This window comes from Rhinolophus ferrumequinum, chromosome 12, assembly GCF_004115265.2.
Source record: "Rhinolophus ferrumequinum isolate MPI-CBG mRhiFer1 chromosome 12, mRhiFer1_v1.p, whole genome shotgun sequence".
NCBI lineage: Eukaryota > Metazoa > Chordata > Mammalia > Chiroptera > Rhinolophidae > Rhinolophus > Rhinolophus ferrumequinum.
This window is the reverse complement of record NC_046295.1, coordinates 8971245-8982248: the sequence shown is the minus strand read 5'-3', so window position 1 is coordinate 8982248 and position 11004 is coordinate 8971245. Positions and strand designations below refer to the sequence as shown.

Sequence of the window (11004 nt, the reverse complement as noted above, 5' to 3'; positions counted from 1 at the left end):
CTAAAAATGAGAAAGTTAAAAAATTCCTCATGAAATTAAATATATTTTTAATGTAGAAAGCCGTATAGACATTTGCCCTACTATGTATTTCACAATTTTAGTTCTTGTTAAGTGTTCCAACACTGTGGTAATTTCAAGTACATATTAACTATATTCTCTTTCCTTTGGAGGCAGGTGGTTTGCTGTAAGGGGGAAAAAGGGAAAACAACTTGGAGGCCACTATCATACATATTTTGGCATTTTAAAATATAATTTTTAAACTTGTGTATACAGGAACAGAATGATGATTGGGAACGGAAGGGTTTTAAGAAAGTTGGGTCCTCCGGACAAAAAACAAATCAGAGAATGGTATGAATTCAACAACAACCAAAAAAAAAAAAAAAATCATGGTTGTTTTTAAGGGGATCCAGCAGAGAAAGGGTTCGGATTAAGGAGATTATCAGTATCTAGGTTCTTAAACTATCAAATGGAGATTAAAATGGTTGGATACTCATCAGTCTACATACACCCTACCTTTTGGAGATTCCCCCTTTTCATTCTACATATCAATAACAAAGTAAGTTTATAATGGAACAAATTTCCTCACATTTAAAGAAACAGTTCTAAAACCCAAGCTCTGATTCTCCTGGCTGTCATTCTTGAGAACACAAATGCCCAAGAGGAAGTGTAAAAGTAACTGGTGAAAAGCCATGTTTTCACCAGGATGGGATTCATTGTTGTATAGAGCCTCTGGTACTTTCGTTTTTATTGCTGTTGTTGAAAAGGAAACTATTTTTTACCAGAATATCCTATATATCATGTTTTCAATGTGCTCACTTATGTTCTTAAAAGCAGTTATCCCCATGTCCCATGTTTAACTCTGCTTTCTACACACTTTTCAACATACCTGGTTTCTACCGATTGTGAGAACCTTAAGGATCACATGTTTCTACCTACTCCCATGAATTTTGGAAACATCCTTTAAGTTTAGCTATCATTAAAAAAAATATTGTATTTGACTATTTGACCCTAATGCTACCCATATGCTATGGAAGCATGTCAGGCTTAGTTAAACACCTAAGATGATGCATAGCCACCCACCTCCCACCCCCAAAAAGATGAAAGAATTAAGAGATATTTTTCTAGAAAATTTAGTTTTACATTACCTGTATTAACTTTATGTGTTCAAACTATCATTCCACAAATCTACAAGTCCACAGTATTTTCTACAATAGTCTGGTCCAGCCTATTTTCCTGTGCAATGGTTCATTTCAAATAAAATATCTGGTACTCACATTCTTTCCTGACTTCCCTGTACATCCACTTTGCAATACTCATACTTTAGATATCCTTCACTATTTACACACTCAAATTAAGATATTACCTAACCATAAACCTAAAATTCCACTTACAGGATCCATCTGCTGAAAATCCCAAAACACTGATGAAAGTAATTGAAGATCTAAATAAATGGAGAAACGCAGTATGTCATGAATTGAAAGACTCAATCTAGGAAAGATGTCAATTATTGAAATTATTCTACAGATTTAATGCAAAACCAAAATTCCAGTAAGATTTTTTATAGAAAAGCTTGTTCTCAACTTTATGTGAATAGGCAAAGACACCGTAAGAGCTATAACAATTTTGGAAAAGACGTATAAAGTTTACCTTATATTAGGCCTTATTAAGTAGCTATAATCATCAAGACAGTATACTATTGAAAGATAAATAAAAATATAGATCTATGAAACAAAAAAGAGAACCAAAAACCTGATCAACACAGACAGAGCCAAATGGTTTCTGACAAAGGTGTAAAAGCAATTCAATCCTAGAATAGTCTTTTCAACAAATGGTGCTCAAGAATTAGCCCACTGTGGGTAAAATAATGAATGTTGGCCTATACCCATCGTGTACAAATATTAATGCAAGATGTATCATGGCTTTAGATGTACAGCATAAATCTATAAAACTGAAAGAAAAAAACATATAGAGACCTAGGGCCAGACAAGGAGGTTTTAGCAATAAGAAGAAAACCATACATTTTTAGAAATATATTAAATTGGATGTCATCAAAATTAAAAATGTTTGTGTAATTAAAGACATTGATAAGAGTATGAAAAGCTGGCTACAGACTCACAGATAAAATGGTCAAAAGACAGAACAGGTATTTCCATAAAGATGATATACCTACAGCAAATAAGTCCATGAAAAGTCATCCACCATTGTTAGCCATCAGGAAATGCAAATTACAGTGCAATAAGACACCTGCACAACAATTAGCACAGCCAAAAATAGATATAATAACAAACACTGATAATGTTGGGGGGAAAAAAAAACCGGATCTCTCACACATTGATGGTAGAAATGAAAAATAGCACAGCCTCTCTGGAAAATTAGTGGCAATTTTTCATAAAACTAAACATGTACATACCTCATGAACATTGAATTGAATCCTTTCAGTGCTTTATACCAGAGAAATGAATACTACGTTCACACAAAAACGTATACACAACTATACATAGCAGCTTTATTTGCAATAGGAAGATACTAGAAACAATCCAAGTATCCTTCAGTGTGTCCATAATCAATGACACAGGCAATAATTTGGATAACCTCAACGGTATTATGGTTCGTAAAAAAAGTAAATCTCATAAAGTTACATGATATATGATTCCATTTATAACTTTCTTGAAATGACAAAACTATAGAAATGAAGAGCAGAGTAGTGGTGGCCAGGGGACACAAATGAACCCTAGGGCAATTGAGGCTGGGAAAGTATAAATACAGAAAGTAGCACAGAGTTCTGTTATGCTAATGTAACGGTTCTTTATCTTAACTTTGGTAGTACTTACATAAAACTATTTATGGGATAAAGCTGCATAAAGCTATATGCTTCCACGCACATGTACACACAAAGACACAAATGAATACAAGTGAAAACAATAGTAAAGACTGAAGAAGGTCAGTAGTCACCCAATTAACAGTAATGTACTAATACCAATTTCTGGGTTTTGATACTCTACAACAAGTGCTAAAATGTCACCATTGGAGAAACATGGTGAAAGGGGACACAAATTCTTTGTGTTATTTTTGTGACTTCTTTTGAGTCTATTTTATTTGAATGAAAAGTGAAAGAAATATTAAATCAGGTTTCTTTGATGTATTACTTTTATAAGAACTCCAGGAGAAGATAGAAAAATCAGAACAGATGTTCACCTTGCCTTACATTATATTCGTACATATAAAGTATATTTACCAAAATGGTCATTAAACTCATTGTATGTTTTCCTGTTCAGAGCACTGGTAGTACTTTGCAAATTATTTAGCAACAAAATTATAGTATTGTCAATTATCATTTCAGTTATTATCTAAAATGTTTACGTAGCCAAAACCCTACTTCAGTATTTAAACCTCTAGTATCTTTTAGGTCAGTCACGTTCAACTGGGGATGTATTGAGACTTACTGACAAAGAGTTTTATAAAATGACATTTCTCTAGGCCCTACTGCTGACTTACAGAATCTGTCCACTTGATATTCTTGTATATTAATGGGAATGTTTCTGGTAAACTATGACTCAGGATTATTATTATAATGTCAACAATTACCCTCTAACAAATGTTGTTCATGCATTTTGACAAGTCGAACTTAACATTCACTGACTTCTTTGAAAATAGGCTTCTTTGTTGTCCTTAAAGATGTTATGCTGAAAACTTTTCTTTACAAGTGGGTTTATTATATTTTTCCTATCAAGGAAACAATCAAATTTTGTTGCTCCATTATTCTTATTATGAACCCACAAATGACTTTTCGTATTTGAAAATTATTACTTACAATTATTAACCACAACCATGAGAATTAAGACATCTACACATGGTGTTTAACTCTGATGCTTGCCTGAAATCTCTGCTATAAGTAGCGCCAGAGTTCTCATCAACAAAGAACAATCTCAAACCCTCAGGTAAAGAAGGTGTACTATTTCAAACTGCTGACATTTCAATGAAATGATTCTTACAGACATGCTTTTGAGCTAACATCATTTGGAAAACTTTCAGGTCATTAAGGTGCAGTGTCAGAATTTTTTCAGTCAGGAAGCAGACAATTTCATGAGACTGGCAACCCAAGATCCACCAGAACAAGAATTACATGTAACTGAATAATTAATTACATGTTAATTATATATAATTGATGAGGGGACAGAAACTTGACCTGGGCATTGGCATTTGGGATAGTGTTTTCAGAGTCAATCAATACGAAATACCTCTCCTCTACCTGGCTTTGGAGTTAGTACATAATGAAATTATAGAGTAATTTATTTATATTAATATCAGAGTAAGGACGAATTACACAGACGCCATTCTTTTTAGTGGATTTCCAGGAGGGGAAAAGTACTTTTTGAAGAAGTGTATGTTATCTGGCATAGACTACGTGAAAAGTCTCATTTTCTTGTGAAACAGCCATAAAGTGCATTGGGAGATTTACAAAAAGGAGAAATTAAAGTAAGCTAAAAATGTCCCATGATTATTTTATATAAGTGGGACTCTTAGCCAAAATTTAACATGTAGTAATTAAAAACAAAAATAAGAGCACTTCCCTGTGGCCACGCATGCTCAGAAATTTAACGAATTTAAGAACATAGAAAAAGCATACAATGATGGGAAGTATGATGTAGGGAAGAATGTCACAAGGATTGGTGACACTTAGAGGACTGGATCATATAAGGTCTGGCAACAAGGTAGGCAACATAAATATATCCGATGATGCAACAGGGTTTCATATTGAATAGTCACTAACAACAGTAATTTAAATTTCATATATTAAGTTACATGTAAACTCTACATTTTTAAGCCATACGTTACTTTGTGAATCCAGAGCAAGGTGAATTGGATGCATTATGGAAAAATGAACTCTAATTAGGAATACGAATAACCAAGGCATTAAAGAGCAAGACTCTAGTTTTGGGGAATGTTATTAGACAGTGAGAATATGAAAAGACTGAGTACAAAAAAAAAACTGAAATGTCAGAAAGTGTGGAAAGATCAGTATGAGGATGACTGAGATGAGCAATCAGCAGTTTCAAGTGATTTCATGGTTGTGTTATGAGAGTAGGTAGTAGAACAAAATAACTAAGCCAGAAGTGGAAAAATAAGGATTTCTGAGTTGTGAGAGAAAAATTTTGTCTTCATTTGGTCATTTTGAGAATAAAGACACTATAACACTGAGGTACAGCTGCCCTCAGGATGAGGCAAAAAGGCTTGAATTACTGGGATGGATGATACAAGCATGGAGGGAGTTACCGTACAGGAAGAAGAGCTCAGAGACAGACAAATTCGGAGGAGAAAGAGACTGGGAATCAAACTTTATTCACTCACAAATATCCACTGTATGCCTATTCCTATTCCTTATTGTGACTGAGGTACTAGGGACACAAGGTTATACCAGGCCAGCGACATGTGGGCAAGCACTCAGGGAAGCACAGACAGAAGTAGGATCAATTCCAAGGAGGGACTGAGCTCGGGAATCATGATTAGTACCATCACAGGAAGGGAATAATGTATGGGAGGGAGGAGTAAGCCTCCGAAATTTTCAATAAGACACATAAGTGGAGATTTTTAAATATGATTTTAGAAGTAAGGGGAGCTGATGAGTGCTTAGGGGGGAAATAAAAGATGGGTATAGATGGACTGACTGCTGGAGAAGAAGAGAGCCGCTATAAATAGGGCGTCACGGAAGGACATAGTCAGAAAGTGATGACAAGATCTGAATTCTTCATAGAAACAACACATTTGTGAGGAATGTACGTAGCAAGCACCTCCCACTAATTACTCTGCCCCTTCCTAGCTGTTGGAACATGGAAACCAAAACAAATACACATAAATCCCTTCCGTATAAATCCACCCCATATTGAGTTTTGTGGTAGGGTATGGGACACGATGCCAGGTTTCATAGAAATGGCTTTTGCAGTTTTCTTCATTGTCACCCTGTAAATAAATCAGATGTCACTAGAGCATGCAGTTGTTTCTGTGCTCTGTTTCTGAACAGTTGTTCTGTTTCAAAGGTCTGTAATTATCCCCCTGTCAGTTCCATTTTGTACGAGTTACAGCAGATTCACAATATATCTTTAGCATCTGTTAGAAGAGATCCTACACCATCCTGTTCTTCAAGTATGTTTATCCACATGGGTGAGAATTAGAGTTTTAAAGTTGTATCCAATCTATGAACATGATATATCCATTTACTTCAGTTTTATTTCACGTTGCTCAAAGTTTTTCAAAATTTCAATATTTGTGCTGCTAAATATCTAAGTATATTTGCATTGTAACTTCTTATATAATGCTTTCTCTCCTTTTTCCAGCCTAGGATAGCTACTGTACGCATTTTACTTAATTCTTTGGATTTCAAGAACCGTGTTTTGGCTTTTACTTAATTTATACCATTAGTGCCTTCCAATTAATCAGTGATATTTAAAAAAAAATAACTTCTGTTTTGGTTAAGTGTTCTCAAAATTCCCTGTTCTTCCAACTTTCCATTAAGCAATGCTATACCCATTCCCCAAAAGCTGTGTGTAGGAAAGCATTAACTCAGCAGGTTTGAGATGTTCATATCCTGCACATTCCAAAGAAATGACTGACCTCTGACCAACTCCTGGGGGACAACTTGTAAGCCCAGGGAATATCCTGCTTGTTGAGAGTGTCTTTACATACCTGAGGGCCTGGACCACACCAAATAGTTCAGGCTCACACTGGGATTTATGCTTGGGGCCTTGGGCCTCACTCCAGGGGCTACAAGCTGAGTAAATAATGTCAGTAACACAGATGCCCCGGCCCTACATGACAGACCCCCAATAAATACCTTGGACAACAAAGTTGGGTAAATTTCTCTGCTTGACAATACTTCATGTGTGCTGTCATACATCGCTGCTGGCAGAATTAAGCACTTTCCATACAATTCCACCGGGAGAAGAAAATCAGTTTGTATCAAGTCTCTCTTGGATTCTGCCGTCTGTGACTTTTACTTTTGCTGATTTTATCTGTACCCTTTTGGTATAATAAACTGTAAGTGTTAATACAGCAGCTTTGCTGAGTTCCTAGAGACCTCTGAACACAGGTTCACAAATACATTTTATACTTTTATAATAATAATTTTGAAGTACCCCTTCATCAAATAGATTTTTCAAAAGTATATATGTATTTTTAATTTACAGATGGGGTATATTTTTCTCATAGTGTCTATAATTTCTACTTTTATTATGTTAAATTAACATTGCAAACTTAACAAAGTTTTCTTTGAACCAAAATATATTTATGTTTTGTTACTCCATTAACACTTCAAAGAAGGTTTATATGATATTTTCAGAGTACAGAGCTTAAAAAACCCTTGTCAATATGTATTAGACTCATGTCATAAAATGCTATTAATAGCTAGAGCAGGGATCAACAAACTTTACATACACAGCATATGATAGGGAATATTTCAGTGATTGCAGGCCATATAATCTCAGGCACAACTATTCAGCCATTTTGTTGTACCAAAAAACAAGCCATAAAAAATTTGCAAACAAATAACTATGTTTCAAAAAAACTGTTATTTACAAAAACAGGTAGCTAGCTGGATTCAGGTCAAGGAACATAATGTACCAACTCATGTTCTAGAATCTCAGTTGTTGTCCATCATACCTTGTATGAAATCAGAGTAGTATATATAGGTCTATCATGTCTACTCCTTGCTGTTTCTCCTCGTATATTTTGCAGTTTTTAATGCATTTTTATGATAAATTAACTGGCACACAGATATCTGCAGCCTCTGCATCTCCGTTTTAAATTATTTTCTTTAGCTTTATTAATGTGTCCTTTTGATTACTGTATGAATCTTACTCTGAATCAAAATCTTATGCAATAATTATATAAATTCAGCCTAAATGATTTTATGTATATTGTCTTAATATTAAATGTGCCATATTTTAAACTTTCCAAATTATTTTTAGGTATGTCTCTTTGATATAATCTCAGACCATTTTCTCTTAATAAGTGACTTTAACCCATTGACATTGATATGCCAGCTACATCTATCTTACTTTATCATATGCTATTTATATGTTACTGTTCACATGGTTGTTCTTTTTATATATAAACCCTTTTCAGCGATAGCCTTGTTTTCTTTGTATTATTAACTGTGTTTTCTTTATAATAATGAGAAAGGTTCTACTTTTGCATTTAAATTGGTACATTTATAGTAGTTATATTTATCATTTATAAATCTTCCAAAATTCCTAATTATTAATTAGGCAGTATCTAATGATTTCCAACTACACAACCACCGACCAAATCAGTATATCTCTTCTCTCTCTTTTCCATGCCTTAAACTTCCTTTTTAGTTGCTATTGTAATATTCCTCTGTATTTAACTTTACACTGGTTAAATGTAAATTGATTGTTTGATTTGATAGGTATAAGTGATATACTGTTCCCTAGTTTGAAAGATGAAAATATGAAAACAATTACATTGTTTCCCTTATGTTACACCTTGCAAACTCACATTTTATTGGATCTACTCATTTCTAAACTTTGAAAAAGAACTCATTATAAGTGATCCCATTTTGGATTGAATTTTCCAGGGATACCTTCCACCAGTATTCTAAAACTTACCTGGATAACTCCCAATTAGAAATTTGTCCTCTACTAATAATGGGTTTTCTTGTTCCAACTTGAAGATCATTTCTGGTTCTATAGAGCAATACCCTGTAAAATGGAACATAATTTAGGACATGGGTTCACTGTAAGGGCTTTGATGATTCTGAATGTGAAGGAAGGGCAGCTATAAGAATGGCACAGTAATGAACTCACTTGACTGCTTATTTGGGAAAGCTAAAAACAAAAATACATTCTGATGCTCAGAAAGATCTCCTTACACCCCTAAATCCCAAGCCGAAGTAACATAAATTCTAATGAAAGTACATGTTTATTAGCACAGTGAGAGAGACAGCTATGGAGATCTACAAAAAGGTCCTGTGAATCTTTGAGTGGATACTAATTTGACACATGTAAAGAAACTACCTAGGCGTGGGCAATTACCAGAAAAAAACAGAATAAAAAAATCACCAAAGCACACACAGAAGTGGGAAGTTTGTGTTTCCAGAGTGGAGAAGCAAAAAGATCCTCAGTAAGACTACTCATCAGAAAAAGTGGGGTGATATAATCTAATTACTCAAAGAAGAGGACTGTCAGCCAAGAATCCTGGAAAATGATCTTTCAAAGATAAAGGACAAATAAAAATATTTCCAGATGAACAAAAATTGACAGATGTTTCTTGCTAGCACACCCACCTTACAAGATACACTAAAGAAAGTTCTCTTGACTGATTTAAAAAGTAACCGTATAAAACAATGACTATAGGTATGGAATGTTCGCTTTCTAACACACAGAAGTAATTTTTATATTTCCTAATAAAATCATAAAAAAGGTAGGTGGGAGTCAAGCTATACTATACTAAGAAAATAACACCAAATGCTAACTCAAATACACAGTAACAAATGAAGAAAAACAGAAATTAACAATATATTAACATGTATTACAACAATTAACATACAACAATACCAAAAAGGACAAGGGCAGGGGAGAAGAGAGCTATATAGCAGTAACCTGTATGTATGTCTCCAAAGCTAAGTTAATATAAATTTGATATAGATTCTGGTAACTTCAAGTGTATATAGTGAATCCTAAAGAAACAACTAAAGAAATAAACTTTAAAAAATATTGTGAGCATCCAAATTGGTAAGGAGGAAGTAAAATTATCATTATATACAGATGATATGATACTATATATAGAGAACCCTAAAGACTCCACCAAGAAGCTATTAGAGCTGATAGATGAATTTAGTAAAGTAGCAGGATACAAAATTAATATTCAGAAATCAGTTGCATTTGTATATACCAATAATAAAACATCAGAAGGAGAAATTTAAAAAACAATCCCATTTACAATTGCTCCAAAGACTATAAAATACCTGGGAATAAATTTAACCAAAGAAGTAAAAGATCTGTACTCAGAAAATTATAAGACACTGAAGAAAGGAATGAAAGAAGATATAAATAGATGGAAACACATATCATGTTCATGGATAGGAAGAATTAATATAGTTAAAATGTCCATACTGCCTGAGGCAATATACATATTCAACGCAATTCCTATCAAACTACCAACGACGTTTTTCACAGAAATAGAACATATAATCCTAAAATTTATATGGGACCATAAAAGACCCCGTATAGCCTCAGCAATCTTGAGAAATAAGAACAAAGTGGGAGGTATAACAATACCTGACTTCAAATTATACTACAAGGCTACAGTAATCAAAACAGCATGGTACTGGCATAAAAACAGACACATAGATCAATGGAACAGAAGAGAGAGTCCAGAAATAAATCCATGCCTATATGGCCATTTAATCTATGACAATGGAAGCAAGAATGTACGATGGGGTAAAGACAGTCTATTCAATAAATGGTGCTGGGAAACCTGGACAGACACATGCAAAAAAATGAAGCTGGACCACCTCCTTACACCATATACAAAAATAAATTCAAAATGGCTTAAAGACTTAAATGTAAGATCTGAAACCATAAAATACCTGGAAGAAAATATAGGAAGAAACTTCACAGACATTACCCGGAGTAAGATTTTTACTGATATATCCCCTCGCGTGAGGGAAGTAAGAGAAAAAATAAACATGTGGGATTGTATCAAACTAAAAAGGTTTTTCACAGCAAAGGAAACCATCAATAAAACAAAAAGGGATCCTACTGAATGGGAAAAGATATTTGCCAATGATATATCTGATAAGGGATTAATATCACAAATCTATAAAAAAACTCACTCAACTCAACTCCAAAAAAACAAACGACCCAATTAAAAAATGGGCAGAGGACTTGAAGAGACATTTTTCTAAAAAGGACATACAAATGGCAAACAGACATATGAACAAATGCTCAACCTCACTAACCATCAGAGAAATGCAAATAAAAACCACAA

General features: G+C 34.0%; 2 protein-coding genes across 5 annotated transcripts in view; both read right to left on the bottom strand.

Annotated features, from left to right (window-relative positions):
• Positions 1-11004, bottom strand: part of LOC117031838 (zinc finger protein 37A) — a 97582-nt gene that overhangs the window by 66109 nt on the left and 20469 nt on the right. The window lies entirely within an intron of this gene.
• LOC117031837 (zinc finger protein 2 homolog) overlaps positions 1-11004 on the bottom strand; it is a 35621-nt gene that overhangs the window by 4531 nt on the left and 20086 nt on the right. For 2 of the 4 annotated variants that reach the window (XM_033122632.1, XM_033122631.1), the window contains one exon: positions 8622-8714. The exons of the other annotated variants lie outside the window; for them this stretch is intronic. In XM_033122632.1, the coding sequence (XP_032978523.1) occupies positions 8622-8714 (93 nt within the window). The remainder of the gene's footprint in view (positions 1-8621; positions 8715-11004) is intronic. 4 annotated transcript variants of the gene reach the window in all.